General features: G+C 39.5%; 1 protein-coding gene and 1 long non-coding RNA gene across 2 annotated transcripts in view; one reads left to right on the top strand and one right to left on the bottom strand.

Moving 5' to 3' along the window:
• Positions 1 to 20,535, top strand: part of LOC134532299 (neuroligin-2-like) — a 445,968-nt gene that overhangs the window by 265,013 nt on the left and 160,420 nt on the right. Inside the window, exon 3 of the mRNA XM_063368717.1 lies at positions 16,123 to 16,284. Within this exon, the coding sequence (XP_063224787.1) occupies positions 16,123 to 16,284 (162 nt within the window). The remainder of the gene's footprint in view (positions 1 to 16,122; positions 16,285 to 20,535) is intronic.
• On the bottom strand, positions 8,153 to 9,619 carry LOC134532388 (uncharacterized). Its single transcript, XR_010075139.1, has 3 exons — positions 9,396 to 9,619; positions 9,148 to 9,276; positions 8,153 to 9,000 (listed from the first exon to the last, which is right to left on the bottom strand). It is a non-coding gene; the product is annotated as an uncharacterized LOC134532388 (long non-coding RNA).

Genomic DNA, 20,535 nt, shown 5'->3' with positions numbered 1-20,535 from the left:
ATGAGCATAACTACATAGACAAAAGTTTCCGCAAACATTCCCGTTATTATATCTGAAAATTGAAAGAAAAAAGCGGGGAAAGAATGCTGCTTCCCAAAGAAATCTAAATATGTTATAGACTGCATTTTACACGTTTATTCCCTTTTTTTATTTTTTTTCAATTTTCCAAACATGCAAAACCATTTATTACAGTATTATCTCAGCTTCAAAAACTCGCGATTTTTAACGAGCAATATCTTTTTTTGTTGGAGTTTAACAGTCACTTCACAAAGCCAATATTTTTGCATGAATTCTATCTTCGTAAAGCGAACGCGTAAGAAAACAATCGAAATTTTGAAAATGAGCAGAAAAACATCGAAGGTACCAACTGCGTTCAAAAATATAGTTGCGGAAGTATGTGATTGTTTTTCTAGTTTTATTTTCAAACCATCACTGTTTTTTTCGTGTGGCAATAATAAGTAACATGCTTTATAGGCGTAAAATAATTTTATTTTTAATATTTTAATTTTAATTCTTGTTTGCAAATATTTAAATGGTGTACCTCAATCGGACATAGATTCGAATTCTCTGTGTTGTCCCATAACCTACATTATTTGTGAACCTATTGTCTGGTCTAGCTTTCCAGTATTAACTGTGCACGCATGTATGTACAATAACACATTATAAAGCCAAATTATTAAATTTTCGATAATATTTTCCATGATTTAAAGGTGTATCTAAATTTTAAAATGTGAGAAAATAATGTTTAGTATAGTTTCAAAAAAATTGACATGTTTCACATCTGCAAAAATAGCCTTCGGAAAGTGTTTTACCAATTTACCATATGATTCTTGAAGTGTTAAAAATTATTCCGAAAGCAATATTTTGTAAAAGAACGGTTTTTGTGATTGTTGCCGCGGGGAATAATTCACGAAAGTCACTTTTGCACCGTGGCTTAAACGTGCCGTGCCTGAAGCAATAATAGTAATGAAATAATTTTCCAGTTCTGTTTTCTTTTCTTTTTTTTCTTCCTCGAGGCTGCAGCCGTCTGGAGGGTGAGTATGGTAATACCGGGTCGTGAAACACCTCGCTTATTACAGCACGAGACAACGAGCGCACGCGTGTTCCGTTTCATGCGGAAAGCAAATAATGCACGTGTTTCTCCAGAAGAAAATAATTTTAATACAATTTTCACTGTCGTTCCGTTGGGGATAATTTCCGCAGGAGGGTCAACTGAGTCATACAAAAATTCCGTAAATAATTTACAACTGCATTGTTAGAAAAAAAATCAGTAATGGACGAATAGTTCTTCGTAATTTCCAATAGCTTAATTTTGTTAGAAAACTACGCCGTATTTTGATTTCTGAGTTGTATGTTTCTTTCTAAACAGAGATATACTTACTCGTGAACAAGGGAAGAGTGTTCTTAGCTAGTTTTTGAAAGGTCTTTTTAATATACCAAGAATATTATTTTCGATTCACATTCAAAGAAAGTGATCCCAGTGGGGTCGTTATCACAACGCCTAAATACCATAACGCCGAATGTCAAAATTGACCACAACGCCGACAGCTAGAAAACTACTGTGTACCACAACGCCGAAATAACAACTGAATGAATTTGTGTGTGTTTCTTAAATGTACCTTAACGCCGAAATACCACAATGAAACCTAACCTTACCTGACCAAACCTAACCTAGCGTAATATAACCTAACCTAACTTAACCTAGCCTATCCTAGCCTAGCCTAACCTAACTTAACCTAGCCTATCCTAGCCTAGCCTAACCTAACCTAGCCTAACCTAATCTAACCTAACCTAGTCTAACCTAACGTAGTCTAACATAACCTAGTCTAACATAACGTAGTCTAACATAACCTAGTCTAACCTAACATAACAAACCCTTTACGGCAGTCCTGCAATGACATTTTTCGGCGTTAGTGTATTTCGGTGTTGTGGTATTTCGGCGTTGTGGTGCGTCCCCATACCAGTGTCCGTAAATTTACGAAGATACTTGGATAATTTGTAACCAGTGCTCTTCTTCAATTGAAGGCGAAAATTTTGTAACACTGTGCGAAGTTTTCCTTGCCATTGAGACGTTAGCGCGCGTTCCGAGTGATGTTTCTGAATACCACTTTCGGCCAGTTCTATGCTCCAAAGCATCTGGGACACTCTCAGAAGAAGCCGTTTTATGTTATAAAGTACAGTTTTGCTATCTAAATTTGAATACTTATTTTTAAATAAAAATTTGTAAAAGAGTGGTAAATCATAGTTGGGAAAACGAACTTGCCTATTACAGATTCCAGCATATTTTATTCGATATCCTCTAAACAGTGTCAGAATTTTGTCTACAAACTTCAATTGTAGTTTCATTTATGATGCTCGTTTTAGTTCGTTAATTATGATTACGCAAAAAAAAAATTTTAGGTGAAATAAATTTTGCATATTGCATGAAAATATTTATAATGCCGTTTATAGAATAAAAAATAACAACTGCATGTTACTCTGAAATGCGTTTGCACCTACAGAAATTATTGAATTTTAACTTTTTAATATTGCTCTGAAAAGAGGTGTAGTAAATTCTCCGTCGTTGTCGACCGCTTTGATTATCTGCAGGTAATAACTCCTGCTTGCTCGTTGCTGTTTGTTTGGCAGTAACACATGCAAATGAATCGCAACAGATAATTTGCGATAAATTCGAGCTATTGTGTAACGACGCGCTTGTTAAATATCAATTTGCATGTTCGTTTTTTGTTTTTTTGTTTCTCTCTCTCTCTCTCTCTCTCTCTCTCTCTCTCTCTCTCTCTCTCTCTCTCTCTCTTGGTCACTCAATACAAAACAAGGACATGGGTTGAATCCAGAGTCATTAGAACGAGTATTTTTTTTTTTGTTGTCAAAATTTATGTTTAGCTAATTTTCGTTCACTCCTGGGAACAAATATGTGTTAGCTAGGTGTATGTTTTTATTCATCATTTTCTGTTCCTAAAATAATTTTAAATTTTTATAATGCATTTCTTATATTCTAATAAAAAATATCCTCATATTAAAGTTTAATACTAAACTACATATTAAAATATGTAATTATACATATTAAAATATTATATTATAATTTAATACGTAGTTCCGGTAATTTTCTATCATTTAAAACCTAGGACTTTCATTAATTTTCTCTAAGCGTTGCATTGCATTAATTCCTTAAAGGAAGTAAAAAAAAATTAATGCCTATTGCTTAGAACAGAATTGAGAGCTACCGATGATTGATACTTTTTTGGATATATTATATGAATTACTAAAGTTTAACCAATCTATTTTTAAAAAATCGCGTAAAGTTTCTCAGGTGCTATCTGGACAAGTATTGAACTTATTCGAAACAGGATATGTACTACAATTTCAACAGTGTACTAAAATTTCACTTTCTCTACAAGAACTTAACAATTGAATGCATTCTATATGCCTTATCATTGGCTTACACTTCTATTAGAACTTCTATAAACATGTCAGTGAAGTTTACAAAATATTTACAGAAAATTAGGTACTTAGAATTCTACCTACGCTTTTAGGCTGTGCCGAAAGGGATTTTTTTATCCAATAGGCCGTCGTATTTGAGTGTAGAAACTAAATTTAAGATTTCTCCTGTTGTGATGCTCATCAATGATTGGAGACAAGGAGTATTCGCGTTATTGTTGGAAGAAAGGCTGTCATGTAAACCATCACACTCTAGAAAATATGTCTCAACTGACCTCAGAAGGCCAAGAGACAATTGTCAAAATTACAAATCACAGGCGATAGGGCAGGAAAGTATTAAACAGGTGTGTATTTTTCGCGAAAAATATTTTGAGTCTTGCTGAGCGTTAAAACATTTCAGCATCGTCGGTTGTTTTTGTGATTGTTTTAGTTTCTTTACAGGTACGTTTTTACTTTCGGTACACGCCTCACAGTCATTCAATGACAGAGCAAATGCGTCCTGAATGGCTTGGTCAAATAAGGCAATAGCTTCTCCTGCAGACTGTCACTAATTATAATGAAGAAACCATACAGCGGGAATGCCTTACTGTGGTCTAATGATCGTCCAGAATCTTTCGCGATAAAACATGAACCTTACAACCAACACTGAGTTATTTATGTACAAGTGTGTAGAGTTCATTTGACATTTTTTCAGGTTGTTGCGCGATATAAATTTCAACAGTATTACTTATCATCGCAGTCATCACACCTCAAACTCAAAAAAATATTCATTTTTACATAATTATAAATTAGTAGGGACATGCAGATTTCGCGAAAATATTTCGAGACTAGATGAAAGTTAAAACACTGTAGCACCGTCTGTGTTTCGTGATTGGTTGAGTTTCTCCCAGGTACATATAGATGGAGACCGGAAAAATTCGCGAGTTCATTTCGCGATAGGCTAAAATACAAATAGTTATACCTCAATGCAGCCTCTGTTATTGGCTCACAACTCACCTAGATGACTCTGGGCCAATGAGAAACACCCAACCAAGCTGTATCGAATCACAGGCTGCTACGTTGGGACGTCTCACAAGACAGCAGCCAATGAGTGGGTCACATTTGACCGAGTGTACGTAGAACTATGGAGTTCATCCTACAGGTCATTGAACCCGTGAATTTTTCCGGTCTCTACATATAGATTGTAACACCACCAATCACAGTGATTCAGCGCGGAAGTAAACGCGTCCTGAGTGGCTCGATCAAATAAAGCAACGACTTCTCTCGCAGACGGTCGCCAAACACAAGGAATAAACCACAGGTGCGGGTATACCTTGTTGCAGTCTGATAGGCGTTATGATCGTTTCGCAATAAATGCCTGCCCCTATAAATTAGTAGAGACCGGAAAAATTCGCGAATTCGCGAATTCATTTCGCGATAGGTTAAAATTCAAATAGTTATACCTCAGCGCTGCATCTGCTATTGGCTCACAACTCACCTGGATGACTCTGGGCCAATGAGAAACACCCAACCAAAGCTTTATCGAATCACAGGCTGCTACGCTGGGACGTCTCACAAGACAGCAGCCAATGAGTGGGTGGCATTTCACCGAGTGTACACAGAACTATGGAGTTCATGCTGGAGGTCATTGAAACCGCGAATTTTTTCCGGTCCCTATAAATCAGCTATACGTAGAGCCACGTATTTTTCGCGAAGAGATTTTCAGACTAGCTGTATGTTAAAACTGTGTAGAAGCGTCTGTGTTTCATGGTTGGCTGGGTTTATTTCAGGCGCATGTCTACTGTCATCACACCAATCACAGCCTTCCAATGCGGAAGTAAACACGTCCTGAATGGCCCGGCCAAACAGGGCAATGGTATTTTTTGCATACTGTCGCCAATCACAAGGGAACAATCGCTATCGCAAGCATACCTTATTACTAAAGATAATAAAATAGCGGGTTAAATGACCTCTAGGATAGCCTCCATTATCCTATGCTTTTCCTCAAGGAAACCCACGTGTCCATTGGGTGTCAACTTGTGAGAACTCTCCACTGGGTAGCTTGTGATTCGATTTTTCTTTGGTTGATAGTCACCCATTGGCCCAGAGAGCTCCAGTTAAATTTCGAGCCACTAGCAGAATCAGCATAATTGTACTCATATTTGAATTTTCAGCCTGTTACGAAATGAATCCGCGATATTTGTTTTGTCTCTACTTATCACCGTCTAGTGAGCGATCAGATTATTTTTTTTTGCGAATAAATACATCCCCCTAGCTAACAATAAGTTAAGAATTTTTTATAGTGACTTTAATGTATTCTGACGATAGTAACATCGATGTACGTACGTACCGACAAAAAAAAAACAAAGTCACTCCGAACCGTTTCGTGGACAGATAGTCGACGGCACACGTAGCTACCCCGAACCGTGTTTTTGCCTCTGTCGACGGGGCCTGGCGGCAGGAACACAACTCGACTGCAGGGATTTCGTCGGATTGAACGCTGTGTTTCCGTCCCTTTCCGGTGTATCCGACGCACGCTCGCAACGCCAGCTACCCCGCCGCCCTCCCTCTCCTCCCTAACCCATCTGCCGCGGTTCACTTGTCGCCAGCAGACACACTCAACAGGCATGTATAAACAATCCCCACCCCCCTCCTCTCCCGCAACCCCTACTGGTGTCCCTCCAGTGATTTCATTGGCCCAGCCCTTGCGTCTGGTCCAGCGAGCGCCCGAACTCGGACGACGAGATGGGATTTCCGGAAAGCGTCCGTCTCCCCCCCCCTTCCCCCTCCCACAACTAAACTGGCCACGGTCGGGGAACCATGGGCGGAAAAGCATAGGTCCCGGGACAACTAATTCCATTCCATCGGCGACACGTTCGATTCAGTCCGACTGCTGGAAAATAAACACGGCTTCAAAATTTCCTCGCGTTGAATTTTTTTTTTTTTTTTACTTATAAAATCTCCTCCCCGTCGGGCAATGTAAACTGGCTTAGGTAGCTCTCCATGTGTCCGTTTATTGCACGGGTAGGGCGAATATTTACGTCATTCGTTTACTCAGTAGTCCGTTCTAAAACTCGACGTTAGCAGGGGCGGAAGTTAGTAGCATAGTAGCATAAGGCTTGCTGCAACACCTGATCCCTCGTTCCGTCTGAACGGCGGCCATTTTGAATTCCGATTACGTGAATTCTTCTCGCCTCGAAATACTAAGTCCCGAGTTCCTGACAGAGACTTTTTTTTTTTTTAACGTTTCACAAAATAACACTCTAGTGCAAATAGCTTGATTTTTTTTTTCTCGTTAACGTGACATGAACTCTAGGAATATATCTGTGTTGGTGAACGCTGAGGCTTAATAGTTGCGTTAGCACTCTTTGTTACTTTTTTAATCACTTTGAACTTCCATTGAAGTTCTTTATTATCTGTCCTTACGCATACTCATTAGTCTAATTTACAATAGCTGATGAAATGCAGTCTGTTCCATGGGTACTTAGTCGAGTATTAAAAATTAATGTTATTTCGCTTGTTTCCGTTACCTAAATAGGAGTCAACTTTGAAATTGAACTTTTTTTTTTACGTTATCCACCTTAAAGTGTCATCCAAATAAAATTTTATTTCCTTAAATCTGAAGAATTTCTGCCTTATTTTAATCTAGATACTTATTATTTTTCGTGGTACTTTTTCTGCCTTTTAGTAAGACTTTTTGCATATATTTGACTTGGTAATAATGCATGCATTCTTTATGGTTCGTGTTAATTCATTTAACATAACTTTTCTTTCACAGCATTGTTCATGCCAGTTGAGACCATGTTGTATAATTATCCTTTGGCGGGTACAATTGTGGTGTGCGCATTTGTAAAGTAAAGTTTATACAGTCCGTTGTACTGGAACTTACGGGCTATAACTCCCAAGTTGAGGCTCGGGGGTAGCGGGGGGTGGTATTTTCGGACGCAGAAGGCTACGCTCTATCATGCAACGATGTAAAACCTCGACCGATAAGAGTGCAGTAATTGCCTTGCACAAATTGCAGCGTATCTGCACGTCGGTCCGATGCACATTCCATGCACATGCAGCCTAGCGGACCGATCGTGACCTAAGCTCGCTCAGGCATATACGTGAGTTGGGATTACCTACTAGACGCGGTGTCGCGTCAACTTATTCTACATCAATGATACCAAGAAGTATTGGATATTAATTTCTATTTTCAACAAGTAAAACAAGATCACTACACTATGAAGTAAAGTTATAATCCACGTAATTTGAACACTAGATGAAACGAACGCCTCAAACAGCATCAGACTCATGAGAATGAGGATTGATTTGAGTTTGAACCACTGAGGAATCCAATTCAGGTCTTTATCACCCTGCTCGATCTCTTGACGACGTGGGAGTGTGCTTGCGGTAGTTTGTCCGTATCCCATGCTTTCGTGCAACGGCACCTGGTGAGATCGGTGACCTGAACATGGACAGTTTAACATTAATTTCGTTGAAGTTTACAAAAAGTTCTGAAGGATTGGCGCGACAAACTCTTTGAGTTGCAACGGATCGTTGATATGCGTTTGTATAGGAATGACATACTCACTTCTTCGTATCCTGTGCATTTTGCAGAGTCTGGGAGTGTTGCTCTGGATAAACTTGTTCAGGTAGTGGTTGCACATGAGCTTATGAATTTCATAACGGATTTAGGGACTCTATATACTGGTGGCGATAACAATGCCCGGATAATAATAGGAAAAATAAAAACCGATGACGTAAATGCTATAATAATGAGGTAACAATCCAGGAAAAAAATATAGGTGAATAAGCGATAATAACATTTAGTCATATTGCGATCATGTTACTGCGTCAACTGTTATGCCTAAATTGAATGGATTTCCTGTACACGCCGGCCATAAATGGAATTTTGGCATAGGTATACCTAATCGAATGAATGTTATCATACCGTTTGTTTTTAAACTGGAGTAGTTTGTACCTAATCTTGTTAATAATCGAAGACTACGTGCATACGTTTTAACATACTAACTTTTTGAGCTCCGTACAAGATAGTCTTGCGGCTGCACCATCGAGCTCACCACTGCAGTCATCAGTGCATGTTGAAATCAGGAGACAAAGCTCTATCTTGAAACGATCTTAAGTCCTAGGGTAACCGCGTTGCACGAGTTGCAGCGTGAAGCCTACATCTGCACGTCGGTCCGATGCACATTCCATTCAGCCTAGCAGACCGATCGTGACCTAAGCTCAGCCAGGTATACAGGTGAGTTGGGATACCTACTGGACGTTGCGTCAGCTTATTCTACGTCAATGATACCAAGAAATATTGCGCAATAATCTTTATTTTAAAAAGTGAAGAAAAAGAAGCATTGCAATAAGAAAACTTATCAACTACTCGGTTGTTTACAGCGTGAATACATAACGAAAATCTTAAGCACGGTCAGGCACAACAACTCTATATTCAAAGGGCCAACGTTGATTCAGATTTGGGCCGTCAAGGAATCCTATTCGGGTCGACAGGATCCCTGGAATCTTGACAACCTTTTGGTGTGCTTCCGGTGGTTCCTCTTTTGAGCGGGACCTCGTGGGATCGGTGTACTGAAAATAGAAAAATCAACATTAATTTCGTTAAAGCTTTTAGAAGACGCTCTGCAGGGTTGGGGCAGACGACAAACTCTTTGCTCAGAAGTTGCAACAGTAACAAGACACTCAGACGGATGCAGTTTGCAGAAATGATATACTCACTTGTCTTGGATTGCAGGGCAACTTCGTCCCGGGTTCTGGCCTCGCATCCGCCGCCAGGAACATAGCCATACAGAGCAGCATGAGATTTTGCATCTTGTAGAGTCTTATTCAGGAGTCACGATTCAGCAGCTGCAAATGGAAACAAAATATGAAATTCAGTCATTAAAGAGGTGCTCCATCCCTGAAAGGAATGCGCAGGACAAGTATAAAAATGCAGAGAGTAATCAATTTAAATATTGGATACTTACAGCAGAGAGCGGACGTTGATGTTCGGGTCTTTGCTTTGGAGGAGCTTGGTCACAGTCTTGATCTGGAAGCACTTGTTTACGCAGTGGCTGTCGATGAACTTATGAATATCATGAGGGATACAGGGCCGTTATATAGGTCGAAAACTGATAAGGGAATTGCCATACAAGGAACAATGGAATTATTCAGACATGACGCAAATCAAGGAAAAATAATTAGGCAATAATGTTGAAATATCTGAATCAATAATGGTTAAACGGCAATCGCGCGGTTAATATCGATTCGTCACCCATTAGAAACAATGGTAATAATATTGCAATAATGTGCAACTATTTCAATATATTGATCCTGATGTCATCACCATAGATGTCGACATGTTTGTGACATAATTCAATAAATGTTGTCATGCGGTTCGTTTTCAAACTGGAGTAAAGTTTGTACCTAATGTGGTCAATACTCTAAGAGCACAAAGTGTATACGTCTTGAGATGCTAACATTTTCCAACTCCGTACAAGATTAACGTGCACGCCAACCAGGTGCTCAGTATCTTGGCCGCACCATCGAGCAACCGATAAGACCGCGACGCACGTGACTCTCCAACGCCGCATGGAGCTCGTGGTAACAAAATAGAACGAGTCGCGGCGACTGTGCTATCTTTGAAGAAAAAACCATGTATTCTGCTCAGGCTTATCACCAGCGGCTCGAGCCCGTCAGAGAACACGTCGCAACGCGTATGAAAAGTTGAGCTTGCAACGAATTGTTCAACTTTCTAAATGCAGCCTGAAAGTTTTGCCGCCCAGCGACAGTTTGTAACTACATGACGCAAACTCACTGAAATTCACGAAAAGCCCAACGATATCAGCGCGGTTTGTGGTTTGCGGTTAACCACAAACATTAATACCTAACGATACATATACCTTTTATGGTTATCCTCATTCCGAAACGGGACTCGTACATTTACCTTATTAGGTAAATGTGACGGGATTTACGAAATCATGAAGCAATTAGCCCGCGTAGTTCTTGTAAAACCCAAGATAAGGTTTTCGGAATAGTTTGGTTGCTATGGCCACAGAATATCATGTTCATGCAATATTACACCATGGTCTCAAGTATTGCGGCACATTGCAGCATACGGAAAACGCATCAGACGTGTTCACACCTGCTGTCTCAAGCAGGGGCATGCCTGACGTTATTATCATCGCTGACTGCCGGCATGACGACCGATCGTAACAGCGAAGCTGTTCACGTCATGTTCAGTGTCTTGACCTACGCTACGCTCGTGTACGTGTACGACACGTAAGAATGTAAACATACACACACATACACGTACAAGGAAAACGTGCTATGATCTCATGAAACATCACGAACGTTTCAAGATAAAGCAATGTATGTCGTAGAGGTCTGAGAGCACATGAGCCTTGCACAGGTATGGTAGATTGCTTTGTAGAAGCTGACACTAGCCTTAGGATCGACGTTACGTAACTAAAGTCTAAGTTTTGCGCCGAGGGGTTCGTTAGCTCTGCGGCGAAAAAATTCAAATGCAGTCAGAGTCAAATGCATCCTAGTGCATCGCGTTGACGTGGCAATGGCGAAATTCCTACTCACACCTGCACCTGCATCTAGGAATTGGGGACCATACGGATTTTAGTTCTTGACTGTAGTGAATTATTTTTAATCTGGGACTTCATTATTCATTTTTAGACTGATTTTTTTACGAGAAGTTCAAATTCTCTTTGACACGTATGTTTTTTTTTTGGTTTCTAAACAAATGACTTTAACTCCTCCTAAGTGTTTTTAATTGTTCTCTGTTGTATAACTATAATTAAATTGCTAATACTATTATACATTGATGCACAAACAATTTTTTTATTAGTCTTCAGTAATTAGACATTTTGAATTCACCTATGGATACTTTAGTTTACAAAATTGTTTTAATACCTGTAAACTATTTTTAATTCACTTATTACGTAGATTATATCTGGTGTTGCAAGTTTCTTATTGAAACTTGTATGCAAACTCATCATAGCTTAAGGCAATCTTCATTTCATCATAAATGTGGCAGTATATTATTTTATTAATCAATTGGTTTGGTAGTTTTCAAACTCTGTTTCTTCAACAATAATATCCATCCTTCCTCACTCTTGCATACTCTATCAGAAATTTTTTTTAAAAATATTGCGACAATGCTTAATGTCTGGATCGTCTCAAATCCATTGTAATAGTATAGTCAGAAGAAGAAATATATTTATACGGTGTGGTTATTTTAGCTCAGTATTGCAGTGCGTCTACTCTCATTGGTTGAGTTAAGGAGGTAGTATTCTAAGTTATTTCCCTTAAAATATTTCGTGTTTTTGCACACAATATTAACTAAATTCAGAGTATAATCACAATTAAGTGTTTGTAAAAGGCATTTACGATTAAAAAAGTCCTTTTTTAATGATTTTTATGAAATAAAGGCAAGTTTTTTAAAGTAATAATCACAATACTATTTTATATACAAGTTTAGATTAACCGTTCGTATGTAACCATTTTCTTATAACTATATTTAGTGTACAATTAATAAATCAATAAAAATTATTACAATTGGGTTTTCCCAAAACCCCGAAATTTTGTTCATTTAGTTAAGTAAACCCCTATTTTTATTGTTTTAATGAATGACGAACTAAGAATAGAGTGTTTTAAAATGATAAAATACAAGGCATTTAGACCTGACTGAATAGGATACCTATATCTATTTTCTGAAACAAGCGCATGCGCACACTCTCTGTCTTATTCTTTCGTTCGTCTATCTCTCTCGGTTCTTTTTTTTTTTGGCGTGGAATGATTCATCGCAGAAAGAGGAGAACGAAACGAGACCAGCAACATATATATAGCCAAGTACTTATTCCGTGTCCTTTTTCGCGTCAAAAAATTTTCACGAAAACTTTGCATTAAAAAATTCAGCCTTCAAATAATGTTACTCTCATCGCGCCCAAAGAAGTTTACCTTTTAAATGTTTCGTAACGTCACAGTATGTTTCTGCTGCGTAGCCGGTTAGCTCGCGTTGCCCTGACATGGCTGCGCGCAGACTTGGAGTCCAAAAGGAGTAATTCGGCGTGTGGGGAGCAGTCGCCGTGCCTTCCCGCCATCGCGGTCAGCCCAAGCCAGGAGGGAGGTGGGGGGAAGGGGAAGGTGGAAGGGGGAAATGTAAACTTAGACTCAGGGCCGCCGACGCAATCTCCGGAACAGCGAGCAGAGACCTCTGCGCCTCGCCGCAGAAACCCGGACCCCTGCTAGCCGCGGCGCGCGGGAACAGCCAGTGTTGTTGATGGGGGAGGAGGGGGGGAGGAGGGACTGTGCGTGGTCCGGGTACTGTTTGCTCCACCGCGACCTGGTGTCGGCTCTCTCGTCGGAGGGTAGGGTAGGTGGGGGGGGGGGGGGGGCCTCGTGCTCGAAGGAGCGCGTCGAGGGTTTAACGAGGCCCGAAGTTGTCTTGGAAGGAGTTCCTCGGAGAGACCCCGCGGGAACCGCAGCGGCCGCCGTCAGAGAAGGCCGGGACCAGAAGGGAATCTCGCAACTTGACTCGGAGCCCGGCCCTCTTTGAACTGGGGTTCTCGTTCCTTCTCTGTCACAATGTCGGTTGCCAAAATCGCCTGTGTAGTGGCTAGGGACTGGAAAAATTCGCGGTTTCAATGACCTCTAAGGATAGACTCCACGTTCCTCCACGTACTTATGCAAATTACACTTGCTGATTGGCTACTAATCCATGACACCTGTAAACTGGCATGCTTGTGATTCGCTGTTTTTTTTCTTGTCGAGTATTCTTCATTGGCTTAGGGTCATTCAGGTAAACTGTGGTCCGATCACTGAAGCAGCATGAAGTTGAACTAGTTTGGATTCTAGCCTATCGCGAAATGAATCCGCGAATTTTTCCTGTCTCTAGTAATGGCACCTGCACTTCTTTGGGCAAGTTTGGCTTCTTGCAAGACGACAATCGATTCGATTACAGTCTACGGTCGGTGAAATGTTTTATTTATGCCCCTGACTAGCCCAATTATGATTTGTTATTGTCTTACTCTACAATATATACAAGAACGATCGAGGCATTTTTCCTATCCCGTGTAATTTGGGCCTTTCTTTATGCTTCCCTACTATGCTTACCAAACATTGTGCTACAATAACGACAGGGACATTAAAACCAGAAAATTACACATTTTTTATCTCTCTCTGTCCGAAAGTATGCAGATATATACTAGTTTTATTCATATGCGTTATATATGTTCTCTAAATATAATATTCACAGAGAAAATTTTGCAAGATTTCTGTTAAGACTGAAAGACTTTCCTGGCAAGTTTCATTACATTGTTCTCCTCTGATCGTAACTTCATGTTCGTCTTGAAGGCAAAGTAGTTAGGAGAAACTAGTCTGGTATGTTTTTAACAGGTCTTTCGCATGCGTAAAGACCTGTTGAGTATCTCACGAGCTGTAGACAGCCAGCATCGAAGACTTGGTCGCTTCGTCTGCACGTGCGACACCAACCTGTGCGGGTCAAGACTTGTTGCAACCTGTTTGCGACCTGCTATGTATCTACGAAAACGATCTAACAGTGTTACTGCGTGCAAAATATACATACCTACAGCCAGCATGGTGGCTGCTGACCCAAAAGAAACACCGAATAAAAGTCCTGTCGCAGGCAAGGCCGCAGACGTCATCTCCCATGTCTCGCAGAAGTAGTCATCACCGAGAGTAATGCCAAAGATGGCCTGTCGAATACCTGCTTTCCTACGCGTGAGGAAAGAAAACCAGTTACTGAAGTCGCTTAAGCAGTAACCGGAGTCGACGCGGCAGACCGAGCTACTTTAAAGACTCTGCTTACAAAAATATTAAATGCCCTAACTTTATATTAATGTGAAAGATGTGTTTTTTTAATAGGCATCCAGATGTGTGTCTTTTTCGTTGAATGTACAACCTTTTTTTTTATTAATGTGCAACCAAAATTTTGGTATTTTATGTTGAATGTGCGTTCTTTTTTATGAATTCGCATCCTTTTTGTTTAATTTGCGTCCAAAATATGCGTGCTTGTCTTTGAATGTACGTCAAATATGTGCTTTTGTTTTGTTGAAGTTTTGCCAGTTGTAAGCCATAGATCACAACAAATGTAAGGCCCGCACACACGATCAGTCCATCTCCTAGTTCTGACTACTCAGTTCGAACTGACAGTTCGGATTGAATTGGCCCTCTTCACACACATTTATAGTCCAAGTGTTCAGTTCGGAACAAACTGTCCAAACTGACAGTTTGGGCTGAAATGAAGGCTTCCTCACACGCGATCAGTCTTGTGGTTGCTGTTTCTGTTTGATGTGTCGTTCCATCGTAGAACTTTGAACAACTTTTGATGTTGTAATTTAAGCCACTGAACAGGCGGACAGTTGCCCAAGCATGCGAGGACTGTGAAGTCTATCCTGGAGGTACGGAAATTCTGCCGACTCATTTTGTCGCAAGCTAGAATGCAAATCTTCAAACTATTGCACAGCTTTAATGATTTGACTGTAGATACTTAGATACGCCGACAATTCCCAGATGGGAGACAATTCTGCTAATCAAGTAGTGCCGATCAATAAGGATAAAAATGGCCTCACTTGTAAATTATCAAATGGAAAAAAAAAAACTTAAGTAGAGTAAACATGAATTTTAGCCTGATGTCGAACGAATTCGCGAAATTTCAGTGTCTCTGATTGTAATTAACGCTGGAATAAATATATATATATATATTTACAATGTTAACAAGCCAAGTAGTATCAATGCGGCAAAATTGGACACAATTTACTCTGTATTTTTACAAAAGTTACCTTGCCAAGAAAGAGTTTGTAGTGCTTCAAGAAAGATATTGTAACTTCGTACAAAACATGTCTATGGTTATTCTTGCATAAATTAAAATTATTCTTTTCAATATTATACTGATTGTTTCTTACAATAATTGGCGCATAATTTTGTATTTTAAATTATGTTTCATTTATGCATAATTCGTTTAATACATTGGAAAAAATAAAAGTATATTAAATAATTTGATTACATTTGGTTTGATTATGTTTATTTAATGCGCGCAGTTATTATAGGAAAGCTGTTCAGGAAGTGATTTACAAATAACTTTAAATAATGGAGGTACTGGGACGACACTGAGGATAAAAGCCTGGGTAAGAATCCGAACCCAGTGTTACTGCGAACACTATTTTTGAAGTGAAACTTCTAATGCGACTTCCAACAAGGTTGCGTTAAACGTTTAACGCTACCATGGAGGGGGTATGAAAGTACTGTTGCGTTAAACGTTCAACGCTCCTGGGGAGGGGGAATAGATAGAGACAGAGCGAGAGTGAATGCGTGGCACTCGAACGCATGCGCGTAGTAGGTATACCTGTTACAGGCCAGCGCTAGCGTTAGCAACGAGTAGCGTCCAATATTCCAACGCAAGAGGTAGAGAGAAAGAAATATACACAAAGGTAGAAAGTAGAAGAGAGAAAGAGAGTGAGTCGGTAGATCCCAAGCACATGCGCGTGGTATCCTTGCTATGCAGCGAAGTAAACAGTGAAGTTTCACTTCTTCCGCGCGGAGGGACTCCACGCACTATTTTTTTTTTTCAGTGTTCGTGGATATTCACAAACTCTCATAAATCTGTAATTTTACATGGATGTTTGTTTTCCACTTGCACCCAGCGCGTCTGACGAGGGTATGCCCCGTGCTGTGTGTTCGCAGTGGGCACGAGGAACGGCTCCGGCCTCAGCAAGTATCCCGTCATCGTGTTCATCCACGGCGAGTCCTACGAGTGGAACTCCGGCAACCCCTACGACGGCTCCGTCCTCGCCAGCTACGGCGGCGTGGTCGTAGTCACCATCAACTACCGCCTGGGCATCCTGGGTGAGTCGTAGCTGCAGTCGCTGTCTTGGCTTTCAACCAACGGAAACTTTATTTTTGACGTGAAAACGTCTAATAAATCGATGAACGCCGGCTGCACGCACGAAAAAGGATTACTCACTGTCCCGTTACGCGCATTGTCCCGTTACGCGCATTGTCCCGTTACGCTCATTGTACGCTTGCGCCGCATCTATCTCTCTTCCACTCGATTGGAACAACCATCGATTTGACTTTTTCGAGGCACATTAAACTTGAAACACTCCCATTCGTTTCCTACTTTTCCTATCATCGTCCTATCCTTAACAGAGTAACACAGATTGTAAGAAGTTAAACAGCAAACATGTATAATCTGTTCGTTAAAGTAATAAACATATTTGAATTAATGAGTGCAAATAAAAGTAAATTTATCAATTAAATTGTAGATTTCATTTCACTCCTTCTTTTATCCATACAAAATAGATATAATTCAATAAAAAATGTTTCAATTTTATTCATAAAAGTATGCAATCATTTCATCAATGTTTTGTTATGACGTTGTCAAGTTAAACTATCGTCCTTAAACCGACTTTACAGACAACCAATTTTTTTTTAAGTGAAACTTCTTTGCTGAGGGGGATACAATTTTCGAGCGTTACGAAAATTTTGAAGGCACGAGGGGAAATAGTTAGGCAAGTAGTAGAGGAGGAGAGTGCGTCAGCGGCGACGCCACTCCAACGCATGCGCTAGCTGTCGAATGGGAACTTGGCAGGGGAGAGGAGATAAGTACGTAACGGAGCATGCTATATGCTAGTTGTAACAACTGGAAGGGGAGACGGCAGGGGAGAGGTAGAAATGACGCAGCAGTGATGCTAAGGAGTTCTCGTGTACGCTGCTTGTGTTTGGCTGCTCCTCAGGGTTTTATACCCGCATCCTTATTACATTATAAATTATTATCCCGTGTTCAATTAAAAAAATACTTATAATTTATTTGTATTAAGCTAGAAGTTTCACTTCTGTCACCCGTGGGCTCCACGCACACATTTTGTTTCCTAACTAAAACTACAATTAAGTGTATTTGTTTGGGAGGCGTATGAATTAGAAAAGACTCGAAGTTTGTCCAAGACCTAAGCCCTTACGCTTAATCATGATGGATATTAGTAGAGTCCCGGAAATTTCGCGGATTCCTCTGGCCTCAGGATAGAATTCAAAGTTATAGGTGTGCTCGACCCATGTTTACTTTCCCATTGGTTGATTTCTTAGCGAAAACATTTTTATCCTTGTTATTTGGCACTACCTGATTCGCTTACTTCTCTCCTAGCTGGGCATCATTGGCTCACGGTCGTAGAGGGGCGCGTCCAACTAACTGCGGACCAATCATGAACACAGTGCGAGAGTGTGAAGGTTTGCATTCTAGCTTGCGACTAAATGAATCCGCGAAATGTCCGTGGCTCTAGATATTAGCCATGCAGAAAGGATAGCATGGATCGTGTACTTTTTTTGGGGATTGGCCAGCCATGGTAGCGATTGAACAACCCTATCTTAGATCTAGGCCATAACTAGTTAAGATGAACCCAGGTAAAACCTGCATGGGCACAGGGAAAACCCTGGGCTCATTCATGCGGGGTTAAATAGTGCAAGCATTGAGCAGGCAGGTTCAGTACGGGACAAGAAGGATGGTCCAGGAAGAAAGTTTATACCATGCTGTGGTCGGGAGCTTGGGTCTGTCGGCCCGCATTAGTGCTTGTTTGCATCTTGATGTTCACCAGTAACGCATGCGCCCCTGGTGGCAGGCGACAGTACTCGGAATCAGTGGCTGGCCACTAAAATATCCTGATATGTACCCAAGTAGTGTTTAAAATAGACACGATATATATATAGCGCTACTGTAGCTAGCTAGTGCTTTTGCAAATTCATAGAGAGCGTTAAACCTAAAAATAATTAGCAATAATTTAAAATTTTATGACGTGATTAAATTTTTGATATAAATAATACATTATTATTATTTGTTAAAAAGGTTTTATTTTATTGCGGTAATGTGTTACTACGTGATCGCTTCTATAATACAGTAAGAAAAAGAAATGAGCAGATACATCATAGTACCTACATAATGCAAGAAAGAACAATGTTTAAAACGATAAAAAAATCTTTCAGCGATCTGAAACTGTATAGAGATCCTGGCAATAAACATGTCTGCTATGCAAGATTGATAGTTATCATGTGCCTCAGTTAGGTATTATAAAAACGTTGGTAATTGTTTTTTTTTTCAATACATTCTATCGTCACGCACTTTCGATCACGTTACTTCATTTGTGGATGAATAGATGGAAGTTTAGTCAGTGATTGTGTGCGGGTACAGTAAATTAACGTTGAGTTTCCAGTCTTTCAGGTATACGGGCGTTGCTTCGAATCGCCACTAACCACTGCTTGTGAGACCTCTGTAAGTAAGTAAGATTACCATCTCTTGTTGGCGGGATGCCTTCGTAACTTACAACCGCTATCAGCTACTACATGGGCGTCCTAGGTGTGTGCGCGTACCTACGCCTTCCTCGTCGGTGGCCATCTCACGGTATTTACGTGGGCTGAAGAAACCTAACATCCGCTGACACCTAGATTAGGGAGAGGGTTGCAGGGGTTATCAGCCTGCCCCCGACACCGGGACTGAGAGGAAGAAGAAAGGGCCGACAATTTATTTTTTTGTGACTTCAGAAAGTGTTAGATAAAAGGCGAGTATAAACAATATATAGTAACATTTTGTATTTGATTCATTACCAATAATCTGGTTTTCAACGGATACTTTTATTACTCAGTTCTACGGTTCATTAAAAGTAGAGTCCTGCTAATCCGGACGGATTTTAAAAAATTAAAGAACTCTTGGCATAAGAAACCAGTAGACCAAATTTACATTTTCAAAGGGAAATATTTTTTTTTCCTTTGATTCCTTGGCATTTAAATGATTTAAAGCTTATGGTGTAACACAAATAACATTTTTTTACTCCCCTTTGATGTTTTCGTCAAAAGTAATGTTCGAGTTTAGTTAAACAATTAGACTTGAAAATTTATTGATTCTGGACTCTAGACTCATGGGGAATTTTTTTTTTTTGCCAAAACAAACTCGCAAGAGTGTAAAAAAATGAAAATAATATTCTTTACGGGTTTATTTTTGATGCAAGAGAAGCAGTTGAAAACCAAAAAGTAAACAACGTAAATTTAAAAAAAAGTTAGCAAAATGTATAGGATAGCATACATATAAATAAAAAAATTACTAATACTTAATAAAGGACAATTGTTATTTTTGCTTAAAATACTGCAGAAAACTTTTTCTTTGAATATGTTTTTACAGTTGTCATATTTGCTTAAAATACTGCGAAAAAAAATTATTTTTGCTGAAAACGTGTGTACAATGTTGGTTTTTGCTGAACGCGTCATATATCAGACAGAGCCTTATATCGCACGGACTGTGGTTGTGTTTTAGCTTAACAGTTGGTTCTACGTACGCTCATAAGGGACCATCACAGGATGGAGCTAAAAACGCAAAATTAAATTTTTACATTTCAATTTGAAATAATCACAAAATTGTTTTGATTTATCATACATCAGCTGGTAGGTTAAAAACTTAGATCTACATTACAGTAGTGTTACCTAAAACCAAGCTGTAGAAAATTTTATATTTATAAAAAAAATTGGTTGTCTGTAAAGTCGGTTTACGGACGATAGATTAACGTGACAACGTCATAACAAAACATTGATGAAATGATTGCATAATTTTATGAATAAAATTGAATCATTTTTATTTTAATAATAAAATAATAAATAATTGAAATTATACTAGTAATCAGTTTTAAAATGCAAGAATAATTAACCTTCATTGCCGAAATTGTTGTTGTAATAAGCAATGAGAACCACATTAACTTTTCACTTCACTTTATAAACAGTCGAGTGGAAGAGAGATAGATGCGGCGCAAGCGTACAATGAGCGTAATGGGATACAGCGTAACGGAACAATGTATGTAAAGGGACACTTTTTCGTGCGTGCAGCCGGCGTTCATCGATTTATTAGACGTCACGTCAAAAAAGCATAGATTTTTATAATTTTTACCCAACTAATACATGTACTACGCGCATTTCAAGACTAATTTCCATTAAATCCAGACTTTTTGTTATCCGATCAGTGTCCGATCCCCGCTAGTCTGGATTATTGAGACTCTTTATTTTTTGTTGCCGTTATATGAAATAAGAGTTACGTTATGTTAGATCTTTCACATAAATATTTTTCTC

The sequence above is a fragment of the Bacillus rossius genome, chromosome 5 (genome assembly GCF_032445375.1).
Source record: "Bacillus rossius redtenbacheri isolate Brsri chromosome 5, Brsri_v3, whole genome shotgun sequence".
Lineage (NCBI taxonomy): Eukaryota > Metazoa > Arthropoda > Insecta > Phasmatodea > Bacillidae > Bacillus > Bacillus rossius.
The sequence above is the reverse complement of the archived record's forward strand: the minus strand, read 5'-3'. Positions and strand labels throughout refer to the sequence as shown.